This window comes from Rissa tridactyla, chromosome 20 (genome assembly GCF_028500815.1).
Source record: "Rissa tridactyla isolate bRisTri1 chromosome 20, bRisTri1.patW.cur.20221130, whole genome shotgun sequence".
In the NCBI taxonomy this organism is placed as follows: Eukaryota; Metazoa; Chordata; class Aves; order Charadriiformes; family Laridae; genus Rissa; species Rissa tridactyla.
The window spans coordinates 7,748,974-7,774,925 of record NC_071485.1 but is presented as its reverse complement, the minus strand read 5'-3'; the positions used below and the strand labels follow the sequence as shown (position 1 = coordinate 7,774,925).

General features: G+C 43.9%; 1 protein-coding gene across 15 annotated transcripts in view; it reads right to left on the bottom strand.

The window, feature by feature from the left end:
* LRRTM4 (leucine rich repeat transmembrane neuronal 4) overlaps window positions 1-25,952 on the bottom strand; it is a 487,149-nt gene that overhangs the window by 62,964 nt on the left and 398,233 nt on the right. For 11 of the 15 annotated variants that reach the window (XM_054180794.1, XM_054180792.1, XM_054180795.1 and 8 more), the window contains one exon: window positions 15,318-15,392. The exons of 2 other annotated variants lie outside the window; for them this stretch is intronic. In XM_054180794.1, coding sequence (XP_054036769.1) covers window positions 15,318-15,392 — 75 coding nt within the window. Of the gene's footprint in view, window positions 1-15,317; window positions 15,393-23,447; window positions 23,681-25,952 lie in introns of those variants that run through there. 2 more of the 15 variants (XM_054180808.1, XM_054180807.1) reach the window with 1 other exon arrangement.

The following is a 25,952-nucleotide window of genomic DNA, read 5'->3' as shown; positions in this document are numbered from 1 at the left end:
CTTTAAAGTATTATTTACAGACAGAAAGAGCTTTGCTTTGATTGCTGCCGATTTGAACCATTGGGTGATCAGGCAAAAAATCAAAACCAATTATTTCCGTGCCCGTACAGTTTCCCTCATCTGACGCCTTTGAAAGACTGAAGAAACAAACTGCACCGAATTCGTGCTTTGATTTTGTTCAATAAAACAATTAGCTCTCGCAGCTCCTTAAAGAGAAAAAACGCCAGTCACTGTCAGCTGGAATTCTGTCTCGCTCGCGATGGATCATCTATGCAACGGAATGGGTGTATTGGCAGCGGGCTGCTAATTAGCCCCGGGCCAACAGGAATAATAAAACTTTTGACAGGAACTAAGCACCCGGAGAGGCAGGTGAATAGCAGGAGCACAAACAGGGATACAACTCGGATTTGTTTCACCTAACTCTGTTCCTAGTTTAGGAGCTTCCTTACTCCTAATACATGCTCACAAAGCAAATCTGATCCATCCACTGAAAAACTCTGCAGACTAAAGTGACTCCACTTCTAATTTTAAGCCTTTCATTAAGTAAGAATCCATAATTTCATTAAATATGTAACATTTAGCTCATCCTGGAGTTAAAACCAGTGCTTTGCAGCTCTAAGAGAAACAAAAAGCAAATAAACACAGAGAATGGTGGGAATTTTTTTTTAAAAGCTCACTATTTTTCAGTCAATCCAATAATAACTCACAATTATTACAAGCTTGAGATTGGCACCACTGGTAAAGGCTGTTTCTCTGTGCTCTCCAAAATACTTCAGCAGCAATTGTCTGTTAACCCAGGGACTTCTCCAGCAAGGCAGCGCAGCACTTGTGCCAAAGAGCCGATTGCCATGCAGCTGCATCATTTCCCACAAAATTATCCACAGCTTGGTGACGGAAGAGATAATAAACATATGGAATAACATGGCAAGGGGTTGGAGAAAAAGAGGGCACATAAAAATTCAAAAAAATGCCAGCTGGGGAAATATGAGAGAGAGTAGGTACAAATAAAAGAAAAATGGGATCAAAGAGAAGATGGACTTAGTACATTTTCTGAAAGGAAATCCCTCTGTAACGAGGAAAATTAATGAAACAGCTACCAATTCCAGCCAGTAGTAACAATTCCAAAGAATACTAATGGAAGTAAAGAGCTGAAGTTTCACTTTCAGAGACTCCCCCAGTAGCTAGTCCAGAAGATAAATCTCAATGAAAGCGTATGCTATATGCCAAAGTCATTTTCAAAAAAATCAGTTTTCACCTATCCTGTTATTTTGTTCTGGAAAACTGTATCTGGAAGCTGAGCTATGTTAAGAATTAACTGAAATCATCTTGCTATATAACATAACCCACGGTAGGAGTAGGAATCTCACATATCAGCAGAAAACACATACAGAGAGAGCGCTACACATGTATTACATCTACTTATCCATATGTAGGATTCTTTCAGCTGCTTTAATAGCAGAAATTCACAGGAAAAAGAACAAAACACAGGCAGTGAGGGGTGTCCTGTGGTCTAGGCAGTGAAAACAGCACCTTCTTACATAGTTTGCTTCTCTTTTCTCATAAAGCCAGCATAAAGTACACTCGAGTTGCTAGAGGACAAGAGACGACAACACTGTAGGGATGGACAAATTAACAGCAAAATGCATAATGGAGGAATTTAGGAAGTCTGCCCGATTCTGCGGTTCTCACGCAAGCCAGCCTCTTGCAGATGTGCGACTGGGACTGTACCATTGACAGCAAAGTCGGGCTGGAAAAGAGTATCGCACCAGCGGCATTCCAAAGACTTTGGCGCAGTGAAAGAGCTAACAATTACCCTGTTTTTCGAGTGTCAGGATGGAGTAAGCAAAACATTACCTCTCTCTTGACACCAGGGGAGATGTCCAGTGCCATTCGTAGCCACGCCGGCTGGGCTGCCTGCCTCCTGCTGCGCTTCCCGCTCCCGAAAAACACTTCCTCCGGCTGGAGGCAGGTCTGCTTCCCAGAAAAACCAGTGTCACAAGGAGGCACCAATCTAAGTGATGAATGTACACCCCGGAGGGTTTATTCTCATGTAGTGCACACGCATGAAGAACCCAGTTTGCATTTGCAAGTATTTACTGCATCTCTGCATAGGCCAGACCAGGAAATTATAAACTGCACTAATTTACTAATTTCTGTTTCTATCAGCGTGAGTCAGCTGAAGTAGGACAACATAAACCACGATAGAACAGATGTATACACCAGACTTCCACCTGAAAGTCTTTAAGATAAGGTGTTCCACTTAAATCTGCTGCTGCAGGCCTTGAAATATTTGTTGACATTTGACTTCCATGTTAAAAGATCCACAGTTCTTGGGATTTTTAGCTGCGTCGCAAATTGGCAAGGACAACGCAGAAAATCGGGATATCTTTTTCTGGTATCCTACAGCACGTCTTTGAGACAGTAGTTTATCCCAGACTTTCGTTGAGGACACAGGATTTTTTTTCCTGTTCCTCTCCTCAGGCCACAGCACTGGAATCCCCCCAGTTCCGAGCGCAGTGACCGAGAAACAGGGATTAGGCCGCACCAAGGAGGGAGCTGTACTTAGTATGGGGTTTTTTTGGACTGATACCTGGTAATATCTCAAAAACGCTCTGGGATTCCTGCTGCCTAGCTCCCAGACTAAACACACGCAATGTGCACCACAAGTCTGCTCACCAAATATCCCTCAATCCCGGTTTAAAACACCCCCATTACAGAACGACTGGGATTTTGTATTGCATTCTCATCATCCCCAGGCAGGACAGAGACAGGGAAACACCGCAAGAAATACCACTCTCCAAATATCTCAAAGCAAATTTTACAGACATAAAGGTCAAACGAGTTAAAAACAAAGAAACAAAGTTAATGGTTAATATCTTGAAAAACATCATGGCTTGCTTCTGTGCTGTCAAGGAAAGCTCTGAGGAAAACTGTTTGGAGGACAGAGGATGAAAGTAGCTTTCAAACACTGAGTAAAATAAACTGTGGGAATTTGTAAAACAGTTTAACTCCAGTGGTTTATTGCTTAGCTAACACTCTGAACCGATGAGGTTCATACCCACCCTGTGCGAGAGTAATTTCAATGTGTTTTACAGAAACGTGTTATATTTCAATCGATAAGAAATCCTGTAATAAGTAACATCTCTAGATAATGGCTTTACCCATCTTTTTTCAAGATTTGGCAACAGTGCTCCAAAACACAGCGGTGGGAGAATGCAAACGTCCGATTCCGTGCTCTGCCACAAAATTCCAGTGTAACCTCGGGCAAATCATCGACTCAGTGTCCCCTGTGGGAGCTTGGCCCTGGGTTTTGGGCACTTTGTGAAGAGGAACACTATAATGTTCTACATCTTTAAAGTAGAAGAGTGTGAGGAATCACAGAAATACTTAGGATAAACAAACATTCCCAGATGTCATCTTGCTTCCCCTGTGGGCCACGGGGAACCCCCCAGCAGTGAAGGCACTCTTTTAGGTTGAAAAATCATCATTTTCTCCCTCTCCAGTCCCAGCAGTGCTGTTCTCATTCCTCCCAGATGCCAGACATCCACCAGAGCCCAGCTGCCCGCCTCTGCTCTGCTACTATCACAGTAAATCTTTTTGTTGTTGGTTTGTTTTGTTTTTTTTTTTTTTTTTTAAATAGAAAAATCTCTCCATAAATTAACTGGAGCTACCTGTTTGAGTACAATTTACAGTTTGTACTGACACTGAAAACGCAAGAACCCAACGTGGCTTTTTAATTACTAGATAACTGGAGGTTTTACACTAATACTGACGGAGTCTAGAAAAATGCTCTGACTTAAGTTCTCCTTGCTTTGTATTTGCTTATTTTAAAGCCCTAAATGGCGAAAGCAGCTTTATAAACTGCAGCTAGTCGTGTCACCATTTTTGTTGTTGAGCTCTGGGCCTGCGAATCGGCTCCTCGTTCCCAATTCTGACTGAAGCTACCTCCATATAACGGAGAAACAGAGAAACCCCCAACACCGAGGGCCGCCCAGCTAGTCCCCGTCCCTCACCGCCCTGCAGCTCCCTCCTCGCACCACCGTGTGCCAGAGGACGACGCCGTGAGTGACTATTTGAAACGAGAAGGAATCCTAGGGCTGGCAGACCCCGCTTCATCACTGCATTTTCCGATGGGTCTGAAGGTTGTGCTGAACAGAGTAAGCCAAAGCATACGACACAACGCAAAACGGAGCCACTGAAGTCAACAGCCTCATATCAATATATACCATCATCTGCTACATTTTGGTTTCTTTTTTTTTTTTTTTTTTTTTTTTTTTTTTTTTTTTTTTACAAACACCATGGGCTGTGCACTGCTCACGTACCTAACATCCAAAAAGTATGATGGTCGCAGCCAAAGCTGCTGTACACTGATTTATCTCTCCCTATTGCCATTACAACAGCCAAAGATCCAACACATTTAAATGCTTCTGGTGTGAGACAGACCATCAGGTAACACCAGAGGAAGCCGTACAGATACATATTTCAATATGAGCACTCTTCAGGCCAGGTCCCTCGCCTGCTGCCCACAGGACAGCCCTAATATACCAACCTCCCAACAAAGGCTACTGGTATGTAATTCACGTTTATTTTCCGTAGGTGAACGAGCTGCTGTCACGCAATATGTATTTTAATAGTGAATGCAAAACCACCACTGCGAATCACCATCATTATATTTTACAGTATCAGACACTTTCTTCTCTTTGGACGATAAGTGTCTTTTTCTTCCCTTTATCTAATTCATTAAACTCCAAAGCAAACAGAATTTCCCTACCAATTTCAAAGGGTTTATGAAGCAGATCCCAAATGAAGCTAGATATACCTTAATTCATCTGTTAAATCACACTATTGATTCAATATACGCGAACATTCCCTTCATCCATGCGTACTCCAGCTGGATCAGGTCGGATCAGATTATTCAAGACGGCCTGGTGGAAGCGTCACTTGAAGGCAGAGAGAGATAAAGGATTAGCTGAACATTCTGACTGGGAAGTGGGTCATATTTTAACTTCTGTCAGTTCAAATATCTGACAATTCATGCTGGCACCCTGTGTTTTATCCTAACTACTGAACTGAAGCAGGCGGAGGGAGAAGTTCGTGCTTGAGAATCCTCTTCTCATCGAGAGGCCAACAGATAAGGAACGCAATTGAGTCTTTGCAAGTTTTCCAGAGGCAAAGTACTAATAAAATGTTCCGTTAACCCAAGCACCCCTCTCTCCCAGTTCACGTTCTGGTCTTTTCACACATAACTGATGCAAGCAGAGGGGAGGAGAAGGGGTTTGCCAACACTCCTTCAACTTGTCAGCTGTAAACCCAAGACACAATGTAAGTGTTCCTGCTTGGAGCATCTTTCCTCTGATTACAGGACTCCCAGCCTGCTATCGATTCGTCACATACAGCACAGCAACATAAATCCCAGACCAAGTTTCACAATTAAATTCGGTAATTCATTATTACAATAACACATCCATTAGCAATAGCAAAACAAGAAGAAAGAGTGAGAGAAGAAAAGTTCCAGCAATGGCTTATTTTGAAGCTTCTTTAAAAGACAAATTTGGGGCGGATGGGGCGATTCTGAGCAAAGAGTCTCTGAAAGCACTTTTTCAATAGGAATTTAGAGTTATCATATACTAATTTAGAAGTGGGCATGTAAGCTGGCGTGCATACTGCACGGTCGAGAGCGCTTTGGGGTATTAACGGTGCACGTGTGCAGAGGGAACGAACTCCAGCAATTGCACCTTTGCTTGCAGAACTCAAGCGGAACGGTCTAGACTGAGAGCGTTATTTTCCTTCCTTTTACCAGGAACGCACATGCTGCGGCGTTGGAAAGCCACGCTCTGCTTCGCACATCGCAGCCTTGCAAACAGCTTAGGGGCCAAGCATTTTTTTTTTCCCCCCTTCCCTCCCTAACAGGAAGGTGAAGTATTATATTTCCTCTTACAGAGGGATCTAACACCCTTCACGCTGTGACGCCTTTCTGCTCCAGCTGCAAGAGCAGCAAGGAATCAGCTACCTCTGCAGATTTGGGCGATCTCCCTGTAAATTCTGGTTTCGCTAACATCCATGGCCCAGCACATCTTCACCTCAACAACGCTGAGATTCTGTCCTCACGTGTCCGTTTGCACGAACAATCCCCAGCTGAATGCCAAGCCTAAATCCTTGGCTGAAATCCTTAGTGTTATGCTTGTTTCTGTTCTTCAGGCCTCACTTCTCCTCACCAGAGGCCCACAACGGTCCCCCATCACTTGCTGACGGAGACAACAAAATCACAGGATCCTTTTCAAGCGGATCTGGCTCATTTGCTACTCTCAAAATGAGCGATTTCCTTTTGTCTCTAATGTCCCAAACGCAACGCTTGTATGCAAATAGGCACAGCCCTTCTCTCCCAGAGAGAAATATGGTCAACTGCAATTATTAATTCTCCATTGTTGTTATGGCTTTAAACTGTTCCTTAAAGCCACTGTGTTCTCTTTCAAGCAGTGGAGAAAGAGAGCACTTTAATCACTAAAAGCGCATTAAAAATTCAACACTCGAATCCTGCCTAATAGATTGATATTTCCCATGAGCTGTCAGGGTAAGATTAGCTATTAAAAATTCACTTGTCCGCAGGCACGTTAAATCTACCTGAAATTGGGCTCTGCTTGTTTTCTTGCTTGTTTGTATGTTTAAAGGGGTGCTTAAATTCCGACCTATTCACAATTCAAATAAATCAGAGAAATTTCTTTGTGTGTTTTTACAGTGTTCTAGGACCAACTTCCGTCTCAAGAGCCAAGGGACACTTGATCCTGCTTGTCCCCAAGTGCCGAGGCTGTCCCGATGGCCACAGCATGTCCCAGGTAGAGCACAGCATGATCCTTATTGCCCCGAGGTGGGATTTGAAGCCATGTGTCTTAAACTCTCAAAATTCTGCTTTGTCACCACAAACTTCTCCATTAGTTGGAATGAGGCCTAAACTAGAGAAGACACAAACAGCTGCAGAGAACCAGGAAGCCCAGTTCAAGGTTAAACTAACCTCTGAAAGCACCTACTCCTCTCCATGGACTCAGCGGATTTAAGGTACAACGGTAAGAATCTAGGCACAGTCTGAAACCAAGTAGGAGCAACCTGCCCCCTCCTCCCTTCTTCATTCCTTCCTTCCACTCCTTCAAGCCCCCGTTGACGTGGCAAAGCACCACGACATTCAGCGATGGCCACACGTTATTTAAAAACCCAACCAAACGCAAACCACCAAAACAAGACACCCAACTGTCCCAACCCCCCCAAGAGCCAGACTTTGTTGCTGGCACAGCTCAAAACTCTGTTTGCAGATTATTTTTTTTTCCCCGGGGTGCGTTACTGGCTTCCTTCGAGGCTAAAGGAGCCCAGCGGTGGCCAGGACACCAACGCGCTACGTGGGCACAGAACCGAAGGAGTCCCCTCCTCGGCAAGCTTACACTCAAGGACAAGAGAGTTCAGAGCACATAAAAAGACAGACTGAAGTAATATCGATTAGCATGGTAAGCACTCGTCACAATGTTTCGGCAGATTGATTGCGTCGAGATTTTTTTTTTTTTTTTATTTGTCTTTTCCCCTCTAAAAACCAAAAGAACCTGAATGCTTTGAATCCTGGCAATGTTGGACATCTTGTAGCTCTCTGATCGTAAACAAGTAACACACAAAACTTAATTTAGAGGAAAATCTGAACCGTGTTTGCCAGTCTAAGTGAATTCTCCTATGACAAAGATCCTATAGATAGCATTCTGTTTCATTTCATGGTACTTCTTCCACCGTGATGTTACAACCAGAAACCACACTGGGAACAATTTGGGATTGAATAGAAAATGATAGTGTCTAGACAGCAACTATGCCTGAAGTATTTTCAAGGAATATAAAAAACAAGCGTTACCATCAGCTCTAATAGCTAGAAGTTAATAATGACAACGTTAATTTTAATTTTAACTGATACAAGGTAGGTATTTAAAAACAAAACAACGCAAAAATCAATGAGCTGGAATAGGAATTCTATTTTTCAAAGCCGGACAGTTATTAATCATTGATATTATTCAATTAATACAGATGTTTCTAATTAATAGTATACTTTATGTCCCCATCTGGTATTTGAACACATTATTCATTTTTATTCTTAAGAAATAAACAGAGCTGCAAAAGGTTTTGATGCACAACTGAAGGAGAATGAAATAAGGCATCAAATTCCCTCTTGCATTTTAGAAAAATCATTCCCTTGAAAAACAACTATTTTTGTTTTTTTAACACTCCAAGGATTTAATGCCTTGTATTCCATCTGCACACCTTGTTTCTAAAGGAGCCTGCCAAAAATTTTTATTCACAGAACATTTTCCATGTCTTTCCACGGCGCTAGGAGGTTGGTTCAGTTCAGGCATGCAAAAGGAGGTCTTCATGCCAATATTTACACACCGAATCACCCAGACGAAAATTCAGCTCGTCAAAAACATTCCTACAAAACCTTTTTCTGTGTATCAAAACGCGCTGCCCTGACTCCGTAAAAGCACCTTGCAGCAACATGTTATGTCAAAATATTCGCAAGATCACTGCAAAGCATTTGGTTCTGCTGAGGTCAAATTAAGTCAAAATGGCAGTGTTTTTTAATTACCTCTGTTTCATGACAAAAATCAAAGCATGTAATTTTTTTTTTTTCAAGCAAATACGGATTTGGGATTTAAGAATTTAATGGTTTTAGTGTCAATTGTGTGTTGCCAGAACAAGAGCAATAACCAGGGCTATTTGGATCCTGTGGGGTCAAGTATCTATCAGAATCCGCTCCTTTATGTCCAAATCAAAAGGCATGTTTTTAAAAGAGCTCATCTAAGCTTTGCAGCTCAGTTTCCACAGCCACAGCTGCAACCAGCTTCTTGACTTCTTGATAAGTACGCGAGAAAAATTAGAAAGAGAAGAAAAGCATCCGAAGGCTCCATCCTGAAAGCGGCAGAAACCTTCCCATTAGCGAGGCAGCTTCTTCGCCTCCCTCCAACGCTGCCACTGCAAGGGAACAACAGAAGTGGTCTTCAGGGTCTCTAAACCAAGTGGCTCCATCAAACACTACCCTTTCCAGAATAATGCCATTACAGTCTATCGGCGGAGTCTCTGCACGACTGCCCCGATAATGAAGTCCGTCAAGGATGCAGGCTGCCTTCTGCAGAGAGCGCGGAGCAGGCGCCGCCTGGCAGGGAAGGAAATCAATGACTGCAGTGCAAGCGCCCTGATGGCTGCAGGGAGGAGTTATCCATTTTCTTCCCAGCTAGACAGCAGCTGCTTCAGTCACTCCGTTAAAAAAAAAAAAAAAAAAAAAACAAAACACAAAAAAAACCCCATACACAAGCAAAACACAAACCCCAAAAAACCCCAAAACAAAAGCCCTCTAAAAAAAGAAAAAATAAGAAACAAGAAAATCCTCCATGCAGCAGCTGGCCACGACATCATAAATCGGGAGAGAAACATTTATATTGAGGAATCTCATCTCCATGTCAAGCTGAAAATTCGGATGCTTTTGATAAGATTTCCATTTTTTCCCAGCACAACTTCCAGATCTTCAACCTTAAACACCAGGACTTATGTTCTACTTTATACACGGACCTCACTCTGCTGCTATCGACAGTTGAATCCAGATCTCCACATGTGGAAGGTTCTCCCACCAGGTCAGTGCCTGGTCCACTGTCTTCAATGAAGTATATTCAATTTAACATCAATAAAATGAGTCATCTATTCACAGCCTGCTTTCCCCATTAGAGGAAAAAAAAAAAAAAAAGAAAAAAAGAAAAAAGAACTTGTATCTGTAACCAGGCAATGAGCAAAATGAGCAAAGAGAAAATCAGAACCACAGCTTCAGCTCCCCCAAAACATGCTGCTTCTGCTTCTATCTAGCTTTTAGCTTTGAGACAGATCCTGACCTGGTTAAAACAATCACTGAAATGCATGGTACTGTGTCACGCATACATTTTAACTGTTCATCTTAAAGAGGGGAAAGACAGACACCGGCAGATCAAGATTTTGTCTAAATAAATGAACTGTTCCGAGTGCCCCCGTACAGTTAAATCAGGACAGCCCTTTTCAGAACAAGCATGGATTTAGAGTATGAGAATGTTCTTTACCGTGTCTGCCTTTATAAAAAGGAGAACAAAAGTATATTGAATTCAAGCACCATTGCACTGAGAAAAAATATGAAATAAACACAAACTCATCCCTTAAAAACCTCACAGACAAGACCTACCTGGTTTTCCCACAGTTACTTTGAAAGGCAATTTGCAGAGCAACGGATTTAATTCATGAATCCTGATCACAGATTAAGTTTTAAACTTCTTGTACATAACGGTAACTGCCCATGCGTGTGCGTTTCTCCTACGGTGAGTTGTAGGCGGTCTCTTTCTTGGAGAGGACGGTACCACGGTGCGTATGGAGGAAGCGTGGCCACGGCAGAGACCTGCAGGTGACCGTGGTCACCTTGGGGACCGTGGCTCGTCTGCCCGCCCACATACCCAACTGGCCGTCCTGGCGAGTTCGCAGCACTAACACGCTGAGGGCTTTCGTATTAAACTCTTTGTGCTTTTCAACTTGTTAGACTTTTAAATTAATAAAGCCGCTTTCCCCTTCAATGGTACACAATGGATAATGAGAACAATCATCTGGAATCTGCAAAGCATTCTAGGACGCTCAATAAACTTGATACAGTGCATGCAAGCCCATAATTTGCAGGGGGAAAGCAGCACATATTTCATATCTAACCACTGCAAATTGTCAACTCTGTGTACATGCATCACTGAGAGACTAAGTGAACAAGAAAAAAATAGGAAAATAGTAAATATATTTACTTCAAACAAACGGAACACTAGGCATTCACATAGACAGCGCTATCTTAATGTAATATTTAATTTAAAGCTTGAGCAGCTATACTAGCATTACCAAAGTTATTTTATACCACAGAATATGACTCTGTGGCTTTTATTTTAATACTCTGCCCTTAACCAGTTCCCTACGTCAGTTCTGAACGGGGCCAAGCGGAACCGAACACAAACACTAGGACAGCCCATGCAAATTCTCATCCTCTTTATGTGCTCTCACCTTTCTAGGACTCCTACCGCAATAAATTTGCCATTTTTACTTGCACCCAAGTAACGATTTCCGTGGGCTCACTACCTTCGGAGCCCCCTGCTCTCCTGCCCTTGGGGTGGGAGAACATTACCGCGGGAGCTAACAGGGTTAAGCATTCTTCCACGAGAAGTTTTGACTTTCAAATGGAAGCCTTCAGGATCAAGCCAAATCCATCATTCTAATGCTCAGAACGAAGCTGTTGAAACCAAAGGAAATGAATCCATACAGTGGATCATTAGCCATGCGTGGAGCGTTGCTCCCAGAATTAATAGATGCTATGTCATGCCTTGGGAATACTGTCAACCCGTTCCCAGTCAGCTGGAAAAGGACAGAGGGAAATTTCTATTCTGTTTTTTTCCACTGCTCTCTCTTTTTTCCTTCCTGCCTCCTTTTAAAATCCACACTGCTGAGAACTTCTCCACAGAGTAATTCGTAATCTATTAAAATCAGTGCTGCTGCTAAGCATAACCCAAAGATGAATTATCAAAACAGCAGATTAATACTAATAATGAGGAGCCGCAAGCTCTTTCCAGGCATGGGACTGTCTTGAACTGCGTGTCTGCCTACCCCCTCGAGATCAGTGCTCCAAAGCACCACAATATCTGCATAAAACTACAAAAATAAAGTCTGATTCCACTGCTCAAACGTTGTCGAACTTCAGTGCCTCTTCTGGTTTGGGACTGACCGTGAAAGCAAGGAGCGCTGCTCACTCCTATCGTACGGCAGTAACCCAATCTGCGCAGAATCATACATCCACTGACTGACAACTAACATAACGCTTCCTTTTACCCAAAGGTTTCAAAGTCCTTTCTGAGCCTGGGGATACATCCCAGGGACCCATTAAACAAACGATTCCTTTTAGATTGCTAAACACTGTCATAATCTGGCTGGGCAAGAGGAAAAGTGAAACCCCTGAAACATTCACTTGTGTAAAGCCACACGCCTCGCGACTCGCTCAACTTTAACCCCAGGTCCAGCCCTACCGCACGCAAGGAAACACTCCGTTACCTCTACTTTGTTCAGTGCCATGTGCTCTCCCCTCTAACACAGTCAAGGGCTGTGTAGCTCTAAACATGTTTTATCATCCCAAAGCAATGAGTAACAATATGTTCCCCGTGCAAGGCTTTTTGGGCAGCGTTCTCATTCATTCAACCTATCTTTCCAGTTCTAAACATTTTCAAGCGTTCCTAAATGAGCAGCTCTGGTTCGGCCCCTCCTTCAGCAGAGAAGGTGGAAGACACTCACGCGCCTCCACTGCGACGGTCTACAGGACTGCCCGCACCAGAGGGCGAATGTTAAATGTGAGAGTGCCCGTGAATAAAACCGGGCAAAACACAGGGACCGCGAGGACGCCAAAGGTCTGCCTCCTAGAACATCGCTTTTTGTCTACAAAGTTGTATATCTCAAAAAATGGATGTTTTCGGCTCCAAGCGGTGCTGCACTGCTCTAATGCAGCTTAAATTTCTCAGTCCCACACAGAGCAGGGACTGACAGCTTACATGGCCTAAAATTAGTAATAATGATCTTAATTCCACACAGGCTTCTTGCGTTTTGAAAACACAACAGACTCCCAAGATCTCACTTCAAAACTCTTTACAGCTGAGAGGTATTCACCATCCTTATGATTTCAATAATTAGTGCTATTGAACGAATCTATTGATCTGCGACTGCCAGTGATGCCAAGTTTCCTTTATGCCGTGTTACGGCCAATGGAAATACAATTTTTACATATGCATATATACAGTGTGTGTGTATATATATATATATATGTAGAGACTCAGGAGCAAGTACTGAGAATGAGTAATTCTGGCTTTGAAATCACGTAAGGAAAGCCAAGGCAGCGCGCTGTGAGAGAGAGCTGCGGCACACAAAGCACTCCACTTGATGGGAGATTTACAGTCTGCAGTGAAATTAAAGCTATTAACATCAGTCTTTTAGCTACTTGATAAGCCAAGAAAGATGACAACAATACCTTAACTCTAATACAGCTTGGTAGATCTCAAGGCACTTTTTAAACTGTTCCCAAATGGAGGGGATAATGCATCACAGTGATATAAAGTGGACTACGAGCACAAGAATGAAGCCAGCTCCATCGCCTTCCACTCTAGTCCACCAGCCTACACCCATGCTGTCCTCCTTCCAATCGTCATTTTAGCCTCCCTTACCCCCCGTCTTGCAGGCACTGTACTCCGCACATACACATAGGGATATCGAGATGCTACGGCACTTAAATCCAGGCTGTGTCATCTTTGCAGCTATAAAATACATATGTAAATACTGTTCTGATTTAAGTAAGCTGTATGTTTCCTCACCTATTATGCTCTTACTTTATTCTTTTACTCCTCTATAGAAATACTTCACTGCCAACAACGTTTCAATGCTAGATTACACTGGCTATCTGTTAACTACAGCAACTTTACAGGTAGCCAAGTCGAAGCTTTCTAGCCCAGATCATACTATTCCACTTGTTTCTCCAAATAAATCCAGTAAACATTAAAAGTACAGTTGTATGTTCTAGGGAAATAATTCCTGGCACATGAAAATACGCGAGCTGCCAAAAGATCTTCCAATTTGTTCACTGCTATAACTAAAGCATTCCCCTGAACGGGAACCCAAATGGTGCAAGACCCGGCGTTCCTGTAATTTGAAATGAAGGGGAGAACTCATCAACACGTCTGCTCAAGGAACAGCACATCTTTGATCCCCACCGGTAACTCATGCAGATTTAACTCCTAAAGTATGCAAACATTTATTTACAAGTGTATTATCTTAGGTACTCAGATGCCAGCCATAGCCCTAACGTCAGCACCACTAAATTGAAAGTGAACTGATCTGTCAGAGATGCTGGGAGCAGACACCTTTAAAAATAAAGAAATAAATAAAAAGAACAAGCTGCTGGAAGGGCAACGGATGCAAATTCAAGATCTCCTGATTTTATTCCAAGCTTTTACCAGTGACTTAACGAACAATCACAGACAAGCCACTTCATGTTGTTTCTCAATACATTAATTAGGAATAACAGCACTCATCTCACATACAGTTCTACAGCTGAAAGGTACTATGTGGCAAAGGTTTGATTTTTATTTAGTTTAAAAAAAAACCACCCCAACACCTGGAGATACAAACAATTTGCCAGAATTCTGCTCATCAAAACAAACAGCAACTCCCAAAGAACGCCAAAAGCAGTAACAATAAGCTTTCCGTACACCGAGTGGCAGATCAAAATTCATTTGCCATGAAGAGCTGCATATTTAGGGCTCTGCTCTGCTAAACCAGGAGGAAAAAGCCTCAGAAAATATAGTAGTAAAAGCTTTTCCTATGCCTAACTATCCAATCTGAAAGAACATATTCTATACAAAAATAAAGACTTTCAAGTTGCCAACGCTCAAAATTCTTGCTGAGGGCAATTTGCCTTGCATGCCACTACCAGATGCAGGGGGGAGACCATTCTGGTGGCCCAAGCCACCAGAATATCCTTGTACTGGAGTAGAGAACACGACAAATGCTCGAGTTTTCATCTTACAAACCAATGAGCATGTCACAGCATTCCTTCTGCAGATGGGATTGCCCACGGTGGCCCTACACAGGCCTTAATTCAGTATCCCGGGCCAAAGGGGGGAAGAAGGAAGGGTTCTGCTTCGGCTCCACACAACAGAGGACAGGTACGGAAAATGGCTTCGCTTTTTACAGTGAGCATACAACAGATCTGAAACCGGCTTTGCATTTTGCATTTGATCGTACGTTTTAAAGACAAAGCAAAAATGATTTAATTATTGTCATAGCTTTGTTTCATTTTGGTATATTCCACTGCTGACTACTGTATCTGTTGTAAACTAAGGAATAGAACAGCTATAGTTTAATTGGCTCAGCATAAAGCAAACTTCTGAGCCTGCACTTAAAATCACACCTTTCACTGAACAACACTGCTGAATTTTTAGCAATCAGAACTTTCATCAAGTGTACATTGTGTCAAAACTATGTCCTGAAAGCTTAAGCTTTGTTCTCACTAAAGACCATACCATTATTTGCATCAGTCGGGACGATGCAACATTTCAGCTGAGGAAAACCTCCCTAGAGGGACCAGACTCTGCTGTAAGCTTCAAAACTTTTCCAAGACAACAAAGCTGGAACAGAACTTTGTCCTGTACCCAAAGAAACAAGCTCAAACACTTTGCACGTTCGTTAGCGATTTGCTGAGCGTTGAGATGAGCACTCACCTTTGCCGGGTGGAGAAAAGCCGGAGCAGAGAGTTCAAAGCCTTTGTGTATGATCTCCCCGCCGCCTGGCAGAGCCTGCAAGAGAAACAGAGGTTCCTCTGCTCTAAACGCTAAACCACGTTCTGCCCCGCATTAAGCAAAGCTGGCTTTGCCAAAACCCACCAGGAACTGCCCCTCCTCACTTGGTTAATTCAACCCTAGTGATGACACAGGTGGCGGTTGTTTTAATTGATTGGATTAACAGCCCTAATAGCCACCAGCTCACAGGTGCCTTTAATAGCAGAAAGGCTTGACTGTCACCAGAACACACACGGTATTGCAGGTGTGTAAAATTATATGGAAAACATCAAAGATAAAATGAATATGTTAAAACGGCTCACACACATAATGGAAAAAGTCAGAGTTTAATCTTAAAAGTCATCGTCTTTGATCATTTTAAGAGCTCTTTAGCACACCTCCCTTGAAACAATATAATTACACCTGCAATCTGGAATTTTTGGCAGGGAGCGCTGTCAACCTCTGGAATTCACTGCTGCAGTGAAAATACGATGGTTACGTATTTTCTAGACAACTGAATAAATGAAGAAGAGTTACTAGAGAGAAAGGAAATAAAGTAACCTCTTTGATACGAGCTTTGGTCACTAAAATGATCAGGGGGTTGCAGGTGATTTAGCCCCGTGGCAGATCTTTTCTTGTAGAAAGTGTATTCTGTACTGAAATCAACAGGTCACCCAGTGCCCTCCAACTGTGCCGTACCGGACCCATCTGGTGTGGCAAAAGGTGTTCCGCAGACTCCTCCGTTAGTCTGAGCCCGAGGTGTTCACTCTTCCATACCACAGTCACCTACGGGTCCTTGGTCTTTACATTATACCCCTAGAACAATCCCGCAGGAATTACCTGATTCAGTGGGAATTAATCAAGTTACAGCAAGGCCCAGCTACCCCCTCTTTCAGATGCACACACTGCCACTAAACTAAAAAATAAAAGGTGTCAAAGAAGCAAAGCCACGCAGTGAAGGAGCCTTTTCACTGCTTACGGGTAGTTGGATGCGGTAAAAAAATCACAGAACAGGATCTGAACTTCTGCTGCAAGGACACGGAAAAACCTGAAATTGAAAAGAAAACCCCCAATAACACTCCTCTGACCCTGGAGTTCATATTTAAAAGATAAAATAACGTGGGTCTTACAGCAACTAAACTAATTGGAAGCAATATTTGTAAAATGCATAGAGGCCGGTTAATGATTTTGCAATGTCCTGGCATACGAAGCGGCATCAGCCACGCGCCGTCGGGGCGATGCTGGGACGCTGGTTGGTACCCGCTGTCCTGCTGCTCCTGCGACTCATCTGCTCAGCACGCAGAGCCCCTGCTCTCACTGGGCTTTGCTTCGTTGCCGCTGTCGCTTTCTTCAAGCGAGAGACAGCAGAAATCCTCCTTCAGCCATATTTCTTAGCCTTAAATCTTTTAGTGAGCTAGAATGAGCTGCTCTCTTGATTAAACACAGGACTCTCTCTTACTCCATCATTTTCAGTATTATCACCAAGAAGAAACACATAAAAGCCTCACTGTAAATGAGCAAAGTTAATGAAAAAGAGCCATGTGAGGCTTGTAAACCATCTCACTGTTTCAGATCCCGCTATAACCTACAGCCTTTGCACATCACCTCGCTTAGAGAGAAAGTGCCGCAATGTAAATGATCTGTAAATTATCTGTGTCTAAAGCAGGTAATTGGGAATGGTCAGGATGAGGAAAGCGTCTTAGCTGGAACGATCTCCCGGAAAAACAGAAAAGGCACTGAGAGGAGGAATTTGTGCCTGAAATTTAAATTTTCAGGGCTCAATTCTCCTTGCAGCCTGGCCCGATGCAAAGCTCCCCGACAGCCGCAGACAGAGACGCTCTGATTTCAGCGGGGCTTGGTCAGACGCCTGCACCCGAACTCCGCTTACCCGGCCCGCATTAGAGAGATCCGTGCTTTCTCAGAACTGAATATTCATTAAAACAGCAAACAGACACCAGAAGAAGAATACAATGAAACAGTACGTGACTCAACAATAAATCATCATCGATTTTGCTCAGCCCTCCGGAGCCTGTTTCCGTGATGGAGAGGAAGCGTAAAGGGGAGCCAGGCACAGGCTGCAACACGGGACCCGAACCACCCCAAAGGCTCAGCAATCACGGGCAGTTACCGGGCTGAGCTAATTATTCTCCTCTTTTAGATTATTCAAAGGAGATTTATTAATTGCATGGGAAAAAAAGCCTGCTATGTCCTTCCATGTTTCCCTTTATTAATTTTTAACTCATTCTCTTTCAATTATTAGGACCTACTCTGCAATGCTGTGGATGAATGCTAACAAGTAAAGTGCAGGTATTTGTTCTAAATTAAATCAGACCTCAGCTCTTGGGGGGGGGAGTGTTTTGGGGTTTTCGTTCTCTTTTGAATAGGGAAAATTGAGGAGACACATTTGTTTACGACGTCCACAGAATAGCTGGTTCTTAACAAGACAAATATTATACCAAGTTAATTTGAAGGTGGTATACATAATGCAGCATATCAATTTTGTATGACATATGGGCTCGTGCCTGCATAATAACAACTTAAAAACAACATTGTGTTGCCAGTGACAATTACTATAGTGTAAACCATTTCAGTGGGGCACACATTAATTTAATTCATTGCAGCAGGCAGGCTGGCCCACACCGAGACAGAACACTGCAAAATGATGAACGCTTTACATTTTACAACATAAATACCTCCTTCAGGACTACAAACCCCTGTCACGAGAGAAGCACCTTCTGGCATTGCTCCAATTTATTCAGTCAGCCCCGCTGCAACAAGAAGAAAAAAGTACCTGCAAACATACATTGCAATCATCGTCAACTCCATTTTACCCTGTCCCTCATACGGATGCAACAGCAGGGGAAGCATCCAGGAGTTTTCACCTAAAAATCGTGACGAGCACTGTGAAATATAAACCTAGAAGCGCTTCTCTCCTCTTCTCTTACAGCCAAAAAGTTACCTGTAAACAAGCTCTGAAAATTCATGACTCAAGACACATTTCACGTGATTCTGTGGGCAGCAGGCTCAATCGGGGATCTCAAAAGAGCTGGATTTGGTTTAGTTTAACAGGTAAATGCTTTAATCCCATCAAACGCTTGTGTCGGTCCTCCCGGCGATGCTAATATAACAATGGAGAATTCCATTCATTTTAGTGGAGCTAAAGCCTGTACTGGAGAATGTATCTCTGGGTCCGCAACGCTGCTCCTTGTTTAAGGTTAGATCCTGCAGGACTGCCCAGCCCTTCCACCATTCTCGCAAAGCCCTGAGAACTCATACTTGATTGATACAGCGAGTTTCAGGGGTGCAATTTCAGAGGAATATGAAAATTCCTGGGTTTAGCAGTGGCCCACCGAGCTTACTGTCTTGTTGAGGGTAACAGCGTCTTCAAGCTGCTTCAGAAGGGTAGGTAAGAAACCATCAAAATTAGGCTATTCACTTCACAATTCTACTCTTAAACTTCCCTTCTTGCTCCTATCTCGACGTGAAATTTCTTACAAAGGACTGTGTCACATCACATTTTTGAAATACATCGTGAAGACATTTTACAATGTAAGGGCCTTCGTTTAGTGTTTGAAAGCAATGGGAAATCTGGAAAAAAAAATTTCCAAATCACGAGGTCTTAAACCAAAACACCTAGGGACAGGGGCAAGTCAGATTATCCACTGTTAAAAATCAGTTGTAAATGCAGAGAAACTTTCTACATGTACTATACAAGCTACTGTCTTTCTCGTCCTTTCTATCGACTATTTTAAGCCTTTTTATCTGTGCTGGCGTCAGTTGTTGCTAACCACAGTAATCTCCTTTTACATAAAAATAAAAAGGCTTCATGAGATTATGTAAAGGCAACCAAGAATAGAAATGAATATAAATACCAAGGAATATATCGGCTGTTAACATTCAATACAAGATGTAATCTTTGGGCAGTAACAACGTTTAGGTGTCTTCAGTAGGCATTCACCCGTTTGTATAAGAACTACAACATCTTGACCCGAACTACTTAGAGAGACTTGGGGACGGGATTTCAAGAGAAGTTGGTGCAGCAACAACAGCTTTCTAGAGGATATGGCCAGCAGTATCGCAGTTAGAGCTTTCCTTTGTAGGAAAGACTGAGATCTCTTGTAGACTGAGATCTCTCATTTTTGGCACTACAGCAAAACCAAGACCTGGTGTTTCACAGAATCCCAGAGTGGCCGGGGTGGGAAGGGACCTCTGGAGATCACCCCGTCCAACCCCCGGCCAGAGCAGGGTCACCCAGAGCAGGTGGCACAGGGACGCCTCCAGGCGGGTTTGGGATGTCTCCAGAGACGGAGACTCCCCCACCTCTCTGGGCAGCCTGGGCCAGGGCTCTGCCACCCTCACAGCACAGAAGTTCCTCCTCGTCTTGAGATGGAACTTCCCACGGTCAAGTTTGTGCCCGTTACCCCTTGTCCTGTCCCCGGGCACCACTGAGAAGAGCCTGGCCCCGTCCTCCTGACACCCCCCTTGAAGTATTTATCAGCGTTGATATTTCTGTTTGTTTGTTAGGGGAGAAAAAGGTAAGTGAGTTTCAGATTTTACCAGTTTTCACGCTTTTTAAAGACAACTCTTTTTTCTTTTTTTTTGTGTGTTGGTGTTCGCTTTTTAATTCTCTTCCTTCCGTCATCATAATTTCTCTTTTTCATGGAATGAACAGCCAGAAGTAGAGACTGAAGATAAAGAGAAGGCTCCAGGAAGGCCTTATAGCAGCCTTCCAGTATGTGAAGGGGGCCTACAAGAAAGCCGGGGAGGGACGTTTTACAAGGGCATGTAGTGATAGGACAAGGGGGAATGGCTTCAAACTGAAAGAGGGGAGATTGAGATGAGATCTGGGGAAGAAATTGTTTGCTGTGAGGGGGGTGAGCCCCTGGCCCAGGTTGCCCAGAGAAGCTGTGGCTGCCCCATCCCTGGAGGGGTTCAAGGCCAGGTTGGCCGGGGCTTGGAGCAACCTGGGCTGGTGGGAGGTGTCCCTGCCCAGGGCAGGGGGTGGGACGGGATAATCCTTAAGGTCCCTTCCAACCCTAACCATTCAATGATTCCAGGACTGTAATCCTGACCCTAAACACACAGAGCCCTGACTGCACGGAAAAGCTTTGCAGAAAGTAGCGAGAGCTTCCAGTTCTAATGAACGTGGTTCAACAGAGAGAGGGTTCACACGCAGGGAAACCCGGCTTACGCCAATTACTGCCACTGCCTAAAGTGAGGTCCCAGGGCTGTCAATTCTCTTTTGGTTGCAATTCCCAGAGGTTTAATTCCCATCTGTGTGATACCTTTTCTCATAGCTGCTGCTGGACAGGAATAGTAGCTTGCAAAGAAAATTTAAGTGAAAGCAGTCAGAAATTTTAGGTGATTTGGCTCTACAATGCTGCGGAGTTCACGGAGTTCACCTTGGCATTTTGGGGCACTCTAGAAGACCGAAAAGGTAAATTCCCATGTTCCTCTGAAATTGCCCATACTTCTGCTCATCTAATACAGTGTTTTGCAACTTTTCTGTAAGAAAAGCTTACATAAAAAGGATGCCACAACTGACGTAGCACCCTCAAAAACTTGAAAAACCAAGCAGAGAAGAACTGTATCTGACAAATGGTTTGCTTTAAGGGACAGGAATGATTAGCACTAACACTAGATCACATGAACGCCTTCCTACGACGCATAATAATGAAACTTGTAATGAAATTGTTCATGATTCTTTTTTTCTCTCTAAATCCTGTGTTGCTGAGTACGTGCACTTCTCTACAGCTTCCATAATAATAATTCTTAGCATGCAGAGGTCACGTGCTTTTTTCTGTGACAAAAGATCTCAGATATTGGCCATTACAACGCATAAAACAGAACAGGGAAAAAGCAACACAGTAGATTAAGCAAAATACAGTTAAGTGCTTCTTTGAAACAGAATGTTCACAAGCACTTTCTTGACTGATGGCCTTAGCTCAGAATCTCATTAAATCAGATGGAACTGCTGAAAGGACTTACCTGGCTTTAGCTCCTGAAAGTCATTGTAAAGAACATTTTAGGCACTTAGGAGCCTGTGTTTTGTCCATTTATGTCTCCTATGGTCACTGAGTCATATCTACAAGTCAACTGAGCCTTGCAACCACTCTGTAGCAACAGGTTCCTGCACTCACCAGAAAGTCACCTGAGCATGGTGTGTCTCCTCAGCTCATCAACTCAACCATTCCGGTACAACACATTGATCTCCAGCCACGTTAATACACCCCATAGCAAGCTGAGAGATGCTGAGCTGATGTTCAGGCACTCCTTCCACAGGTGAAGAGGAGGCTGAGGGGAGACCTTCTCACTCTCCACAGCTCCCTGAAAGGAGGGGGTAGCCAGGGGGGGTCGGTCTCTTCTCCCAAGGAACAGGCGATGGGACAAGAGGAAACGGCCTCGAGTTGTGCCAGGGGAGGTGTAGGATGGATATTAGGAAAAATTTCTTCAGGGAAAGGGTTGTCAAGCATCGGAACAGGCTGCCCAGGGCAGTGGTGGAGTCGCCATCCCTGGAGGGATTTAAAAGCCGGGCAGACGTGGTGCTGAGGGACGTGGGTTAGTGGTGGTTTGGGCAGTGTTGGGTTGATGGTTGGACGTGATGATGTTAAAGGTCCCTTCCAATCTAGAGGATTCTACGATTCTATGCTAAGAGACTGCTGGGGACGGCTTCTGCCACTGCAGGTTGCAAACCAGAACCTGAACGAGTCAGGCTTCAAAGGCACTTTGAGCTACTTGGTGCAACACCAGCCAGCTCAGCGCCGTGCCCAGCCCCAGCCTCGCGGGTGGTGGGCTCTGCCAGTGTGACCAGACTGGTCCCAGTCCCATGCCAGGTACCTGCCCTCGGCACCACGCTGTGTGGCATGGCTGACAGAGACGTCTCAGGATGCATCATCAGATTGAGCTGCTCTGAACAACACAGATTGCTAGAAAAACACAGGCAGCTCTGTAAGCAGCTGATCTACATCAGAAATTAATTTTATACCTATCTTGCTCAACACTGGATACTTCAGTGTTTACAAACCTGTCCATAAGTCGCAACTGAAAATATTATCTTTCCCCCAATCCCTATCTGCCCATTAGATCAAATCAGAAATTCAGAATATTGAATATAAAAAGTAGCATTGTAAATGTCAATGCTCACCCAGTAACTAACACCTGTATACAGTATTATTCTGACACTCAAACACAGAGGAGAATAAAGTTTAAAACAGATTTCAAGCCACCACGATTAAGGAGGTTGTGACAGTACCCTCTTTGAACATGAAAAGCCAAAGTAAGACACACTCCATTTTTAATTCATTCCAGGAGTTACAAACAATACCAACGCTGCAGAACAGTGAATCACCTTCTCTCTCACACTCTGAGCACGGCAATAAGAATGAACAATGAGATGTGACTGTGATGGAAAGCCAGCCTTTACCTCTACATTTCACCCCAGCAGACTTTCTGCGTACCCTCCCTCACTTACACCACCGCAGACGGCAAGTACCACAATGCTATCTGGAAAGTAATTAATCTTCTTACTTCTCTCAGTCTCTCATCTACCAAACTATTGTGAAAAATTCTCGTGCATCCTGTTTCTGTAGTAAGATATTACTCCTGAATTATCTGCAGATTGAGCGTTAATGATGAGATGCCTTGTACCTCTGTAGGATAAGATGACTCCAAGTTTAAAGCTTCTAATGATTTCCTTTGTGAAATAAATCTCTCTGCCTGATAAAAGCACTCCTCCACCCCTCACAGACTGTATCTGTATCATCATGTGCAATACAGATGACATATCTGTGTTCGCAGAAAAGTGGGGTTGTACCCTTACGCTCCGTAGTAGAGGGTTAAAAACTGCCAAGAGCAGCAAGGCTTCCCCCTTCCCTCTGCTGAAGTAAATACACTTAGTACAAATACTGTAAATACATTAAAGGCACTGCCATTTTCCTGCTGCCAAAAAGCAGCAGGTGGATGGACCCATCAAGTGACCCAGCATTTAAATACCCCACGGAGCTGCAGACCGAGGCAAGGAACGCGCAGAGGGAAACTTGGCTTGGAAGGAAGCGTTCCGAGAGCGCTCTCCCGTCTTACCAGAAGACGCGCTGGGTGTGAAAAATCACACGACTCCAGGAGCCGACCTACGCCGCGGTATCAGCAAGAAGCATGCATGACGCATCTTACCCATCGGCACGAAGATATTCGTGGAGGCAGCTGGATCCTTGAGGATTATCTACCTCACGGAGCAGCAATGCTCTTTGGCTGACTTGGTGCCTCCTCTTCCTTCTCTCCTGGTTTTGATCCACAGCCAGGGATCAAGCCTTGCAAAAGAGAAACTCCGCTATTGTAGTTTCCAATTAGTCTCCCCTCCCCTTTTCATATCATCGTGGCTAATTACTACGGGTGGACAAAACAAAGGCTGTTTGCCAGATGAAACGACATGGTAATGGGCAACAGTGTGCCAAGCAGATACATCTCAATTAAAAACACAACAAAACAAAACAAAAATCCAACTAAAACCCAACGCCACTGAGATGAAAATATGTTTTGCCGTGTCTGGAGTTGATTCATAGTCCTTCAGTGATTTTATCAGGAAACTGAAATAAATATATCTGAAATTTGCATATGTCTATATTATACATTTAAATCGGTGGGGCTTCCAAGTCTTTGATTAAGAAAGTGCAGATAATGACTGCAAGAAAGCGCTAATTTTATTTGGTGGCTCTCTCTCCATCCAACTTCACTGACCAGACACGACAAATTAAGAAAGATAGCGTGCTTACCCCAAAGCCATTTGTTAGACATCTTCAAAAATCAATGCTTGACACAATTGAGTATCTTTTTGCAATAGAATTTTATTTGTCATGTTGGGCTAGAAGCGTCAGTTAATAATTCACTCCACAGTTCCATAAACCTCCATCGCTATCTTTCACACAACCTTGCAGTTTCACAGGCTGTTGTTAAGCGTAGCTTAAAATAGTCTGTTATCAGTCCTGACCCTCGCTGTTACAACTCAAGCAGATGCACTATCTGTGATCATTCTGACAAGGAAACAAAATAAACAACCCAGTAACTTTGAAAAGGACATATACGCTCTGAATACATACAGACAGAACGGCTGCCCGCTCAAGAGCTCCTACCGTAAGCAATGGAAAGGTCAAATCAGCAGCACAGAACTGCTGTCCCCACCGCGTTATGGACTGGGGATGGGACAGAGTCACTCAGTTCCGAGTCACATTTGGATTTTCAGTTTTCCCAAGTTCTTGGATGCTTTACGTATGCATCTGGTTTGAACGACCGAGTTCAGAACAGTCAAGCTGCAGGTCAAGGTAGCTGGACTTGGTATGATTTGAATATACAGGTAAATATTCAAAGGAGCCAGGCTTGGTGATCTACCAGTTTCCCCACAAAAATCTCAAAAACACAGAATAAAAATATTAAGTAGGCAAACTAGTTCGGACATGGCACCTCCTTCGAGTCAAACACACTGTTCTTGACTCGGCAGTGCCAAGAGACTTCCCATCTTCCATCGCAAACGCATCGTACCTGGTTTAGTTCAGCTCCCAGATTTTCAAGCTCATGGAAGAGTGTGGCAGCTCTAAGTGTCAGCCTGAACTTCACGGCACTATAAAGGCTCCAGCTTATACACGCCATAAGTCTTTAGGCCAACAATTTGTGTCTGGTAACACAAAACCACACCCATATGACAGAATTCCTTCTTGTGTCCATGACATACAGGTGGCAGGGCCATACATGTGCCCCAGGCCCTTCACACTGGAGCTAAATCCAGCTGCAGGCTCTCCACATGCGAGTTAAACTATGGCACGTAAGCACTTCACCTGCAAGCATCTCGGAGAAATACGCTTTGACTCCCCAACGGACAGCTTCGGCTTTGATCCGATAAACAGCTCGCAGAAGATCTGTCCCTACTACCCTTATTTATTGCCTTTAGAAGAAGGTCGGCCCAAGGGTCAGCAGACCCCAACAAGAGAGGGGTCACTGGTGACCCTAGAGGTGAAGGACATTCCAGAGCACAGGGCCTTGCCGTGAAAGTTTCTGGATGAAATTTCCCTTCTCCAAGTCTGTCGTTGTTGTACGTGTTCAGCTCAGTTTGCTCCTGCAGCGGTGATAGAACCTGCCATCGCTTCTTGTTTTGCCAAGAGAGAGTCTGCGGCGAGTTTGGCAAGCTCTCCACAGACCCCCGTTCTCTCTCTTCCACTTAGCACATCTCGATAACGTAACGGTGTCTCCACGGGCTTGTGGGTTCAACGGGCACGCAACGGCAGAAACAATCCCACAGTTCCAGGAAATGGGGAATTATTGGTACAGGAAATCGGAACAGAAATAACTGTGGGGCAGCGCGCAGCAATCATTTATAAACGCAGAGGGCAGCGCGCTGCTAATGCAGTTTAACTTTTAACACAACAGGAGTTCCTCAAATACCTGACTTGGATGAATTCTATACAAGCAGGTGAATACACCTGTAGATTTGCCTGCACAAAGGCAGAAAGGAGGCTATTTCGGAGCTACGCTGTTTACAGTCTAAAGAAACAAAACCTGGCAGAGCGAAGAAACACTGAGAAAACAGACGAG